Here is a 4,267-nt window from a genome sequence, read left to right as displayed (position 1 = left end):
TTGTAGCCCAAACATTTTATTGAGACAGAGAGAAAAAGAGACACTAGGTTGGAGGGTGTTCCCGTCAGTTCTTCAGACCTCTATGGGTGATTGGATCTACTTCATCTCGTTTGAAATAATCAGGCAGCTGTCACAGAGGCTGGTCCGTCTCCTCCCTCTCTCTCTTTCCCTCTCTCTCCAATGAGGCATCCAGAAAACATCTTAATGCTGCTTCCTTCTGAAGGAACACCCTGGAGAAATCAAAATAAAGAGAGAAACAACATCTAAGCTCATTAACAAAAGCATGAATAACACCCCACAGTGCCCTCAAACATTTGGAAAGAAGTGCACATTCTCTTTTTATACTGTACACTTTTGCCTTTTAAAATGTGAAGTTTCATTTCTGTGCATCTGTGCAAAAATTTTAAAAAAAAAAAGACTTCAAACAGATTTCTAAAACACTTTTGCTATTAGTTGGACAAAAAGATCCCACATCCAACTCGCACCATTCACTGGTTGAGCCAATGCTCAAATAAATAGGTCTAATAAAGCTCTATTAAATAGGATAATTAAACTAGTGGCTTATTTATAGTTGTCAATACATATTATGCTGGATTAGAAGACAATTTAACATAGAAAAAAACTACACACTTCACCTTCAAATAGACCAATGCAATACTTTGCTTTTCGCAAGTGAATATTTGCTTCTGCTCGCACAAAACAGAATTCAACCAAATAAACTGATTATTCCGAAGCAGCACGATGACGTCAATCATCCACATGAAATATAGCTGAAAATCTATTAACATCACCTAAACATTCGCAAGAATTTAAAAGGTTTAAAAGATATCAAAGAGACTATAACTAGACTACACCGCAGACCAAGAAACAATAACATGCACAACAAAACCCATGAAATACTGCAATAATAACAAAATATGGACAGATCAGCTTATCAGCTTTATATAAACTGACAAATATAGAATGGCTAAGAGTTTGGGGGGGAAATCAACATCTAAACTCCCAATAATGACTGTGAATGCTGTCATACTCGATGAGAAATGATTTTAATCTATCATAAACTGAACACAGAGCAAAATAATGTTTGCACCAGTCAGCAGCTGCTAACAAAGCCCTGTCTGTATAGTTCATTTCAATGCTATTTACAATACAGTGCCAGTGTTTACCTACGCGGCATCACAGATCTTAAGAGCATCAAAAGTACAACTCAGTGTAAGCAAAATCACTCATTTCCATTCTAATGACTCCACTAAATTACAGTAATTTACAGTATCCACGGTAAATGCCAACGAATATCAATGAGACCTCAAAGTCTTGGCTTCTGCATCATTCTTTACATCCACAGCACATTTTTCAGGCGGCATAAAAAATTACCATTCTCCTTATTCAAAATATATTTTTAACATTATTTTATATCACTATTGCAACAATACTATTGTACTGTAAAAAAAAAAAAAAAGTTTTTAATTCAAATTTTATTTACAGAGCAATAGTCAAATTAAAATATATATTGAAGCTACAGTATCAAACATATTTAAGATATTTATTTTGGACGGAGTGTGAAATAAATGTATTTTAAAATGCATTTCAAACTGCAACAATTTTTAATACCTCTGATTGATACAATTCACATGGCTCACGAGTCTCAGTGCAGAAAATATGTATAAATTTGTATAAATACTATAAAGGCGCGTCCCTGATTCTTATAAAGCAATGCTGAACCTATTTTTATTTTAAAATTAGATCCACTACTGTTAATGTCAAAGGTCAAGACAATAACTTTAGTAGAATAACAGAAACCCTCATAACCCCAATAACTGTATTGTTACATTGTCATTTCTCCATTGCACTGTTGATCCTAAATATGTCTGAGTTTGAGTAAAAACAAAAACAAACCTTCTGTGAGTCGAGCTTTTCCTCCGGTGGGCTGACACAACACAGTTGAGCAACCGACACAAAGCACGACTGTTTGTGCATGGCTGAACACCGTTGTGATCTTATAACAACCTGAAAACAAGAGAAACATTAAGACCGTTCAGACACTGACCAGCCCAATTATCCAGAATCATGTGAAGGACACTCACCTGGACACTTGACATCCATGAAATAAGAATTGGGACTCTGTACGAGGCGCTTCTTCTTGTGCCTCCTCCTCTCCTCCTCGGGGGTCGGGTGCAGCAAGTCTTTTGCGAGCTATTTACATAAACAGTATAATTTTACATGAGAAAACTGCCATTAAACACCCTTTGACCAGCAACTTCACATAAACATGCATTAAAATATGGTGAGCAGCCTATCCAGACAGCATTTTGGGCATAACAGTAACATTACATGATATCCAAAAATATTGTCTAGGTAGGCAGATAATTATGTTTTGAGAGAACCATGCAGAAGCCTTTGCGTCTTGATCATTTTCACTTAATTCTGGCTACTCCAGAAAGCAGCATTAAGTAATTTACGACCACAAAGCAATTGGTAACTTCTCTCGAGCGTAAGCATTACACAGTTTAGCCGTTTTGAAATATATTTTCACAATATCTGACATTATAAACACATCGATACTTAATCGTGCGTCACATTACTGTTAAACGTCCATGTTTTGTTCTATGTGCGCCGCCATCTTGATGTAGGGCGCGAATGCACGCTACCGAACCATTCAAGACTTAACGCTTATTTTTACGTTCATCTTCTAGTTCATGTGACAACGCGTACATTAAGGTGAGCCGTAAGGATATGTTCTTGAACGCGCTTCGATATTTAGGTCTTAATGTCATGTAAGTGGTGTATATTGACATGTTTTTTCTCTCTGGTACTCACTGGCATGTTGGCGAAGATTAAGCCGTTGCCAGAAAGGAAGTTCTAGGCGGAAACAGACCAATATCATCGGACGAGCGCGGACGTGAGCGGAAGTGAGGCATCGGACGTAGATCTCAGACATGTTAGTAGAGCCAGATGAGGTCAATAACAGGAATACAAACGAGGGAAAAAAAGAGTTTCATCTTAGGAAAAAATACTTCTTTTGGCTAAGTTTCACATACATAAATATATCTTTATCTGAAAATAAAAAAGTATTTTTTACTGTTACTTTTTATGTTATTTACTTTTGATCATCATTGTTATGATGGCACGTGGGCCTATGTTTTGTACTTTTTTGTAATTTAGAGGCTATCTATCTATCTATCTATCTAGGTAGTGTTCTTTTCTTATATAGTTAAACATTATTCTGCTGTTTGAATAGGCCTAATTAATAGATTCAAAATAAATATAAAAAGGTGCAGAAACACACAAACTGGTTTAACATTTGTCCTACATATATGTTGGAAAGAAAATGATCTTTATTTTTCTTATTAATTCCTGCTAAAACTGTCTTATAAACAAAAATATACTGAAAAGTACCATGATACTAGAAAGTTTTTTGTTTGTTTGTTTTTGTTTTTTTGGACAATAATAATATAAAAATATTCAGGCACAGGATTATATGGCACTCATTCAGTACTATTGACATTGTATGTATAGGCCTCAAAGTATTACAAAGTATTGTATTACTATTCGATACCATGGTATTTTTGTAAGTGTTGTTTTCTGGTGTTTTTCATTTTAGATTCTACAGTTGTTTTTATAGCACAAATATATTAATTCTAGTGCTGTCAAACGATTAATCGTGATTAATCGCATTAAAAAAAAGTTTGTGTTTGCATAATATGTGTGTGTGTTCTGTGTATATTTATTATGTACTTACATGTATTTACATGTCTATATTTATATTAATTTAATTTATATTACAAATAAATATATTTAATATATAAAAATAACATATTTTTCTGAAATATATACATGCATGTGTGTGTATTTATATATACATTAACTGTACGCATACATATATTATGTAAACAAAAACTTTTATTTTGGATGCGATTAATCGCGATTAATCATTTGACAGCACTAAAGTGTTTCTGTTCATCTTACATAAGAGTACTGTTCATTTCTTTATATGTTACACTGATTAATGAGGGGGAAAGTATTGAATTCTGGGGTGGAATATGCAGCTGGTGACGGGAAGGTTCTTCTGTGGAAGGTCGTCTCAAGTACACTAATATTCATGAAGTGAGCAGAACCCAGGAGGTGGAATCAAGACTGCTCACTTCCAGCTAATCATGAGAGACAAGAGTCTGCAGATGTGCCCATCCAGAGACTTCAGGCAGCTGGGAAGCATCATGTTCACTGCGACTGCTGTAGCAGGTCCTGATCAGCATTCAGCAACAGACGG

At 35.0% G+C, this 4,267-nt stretch overlaps 1 protein-coding gene across 1 annotated transcript; it reads right to left on the bottom strand.

Annotated features, from left to right (window-relative positions):
• Positions 1-2,866, bottom strand: rps27.1 (ribosomal protein S27, isoform 1). Its single transcript, XM_058754808.1, has 4 exons — positions 2,818-2,866; positions 2,085-2,193; positions 1,897-2,007; positions 1-230 (listed from the first exon to the last, which is right to left on the bottom strand). Exons 1-4 carry the CDS (start codon positions 2,821-2,823, stop codon positions 202-204), a joined length of 255 nt encoding a protein of 84 aa, XP_058610791.1. The 5' UTR covers positions 2,824-2,866; the 3' UTR covers positions 1-201.
• Positions 2,867-4,267: the final 1,401 nt, after the last annotated feature.

This window comes from Onychostoma macrolepis, chromosome 19, assembly GCF_012432095.1.
Source record: "Onychostoma macrolepis isolate SWU-2019 chromosome 19, ASM1243209v1, whole genome shotgun sequence".
Lineage (NCBI taxonomy): Eukaryota > Metazoa > Chordata > Actinopteri > Cypriniformes > Cyprinidae > Onychostoma > Onychostoma macrolepis.
The sequence above is the reverse complement of the archived record's forward strand: the minus strand, read 5'-3'. Positions and strand labels throughout refer to the sequence as shown.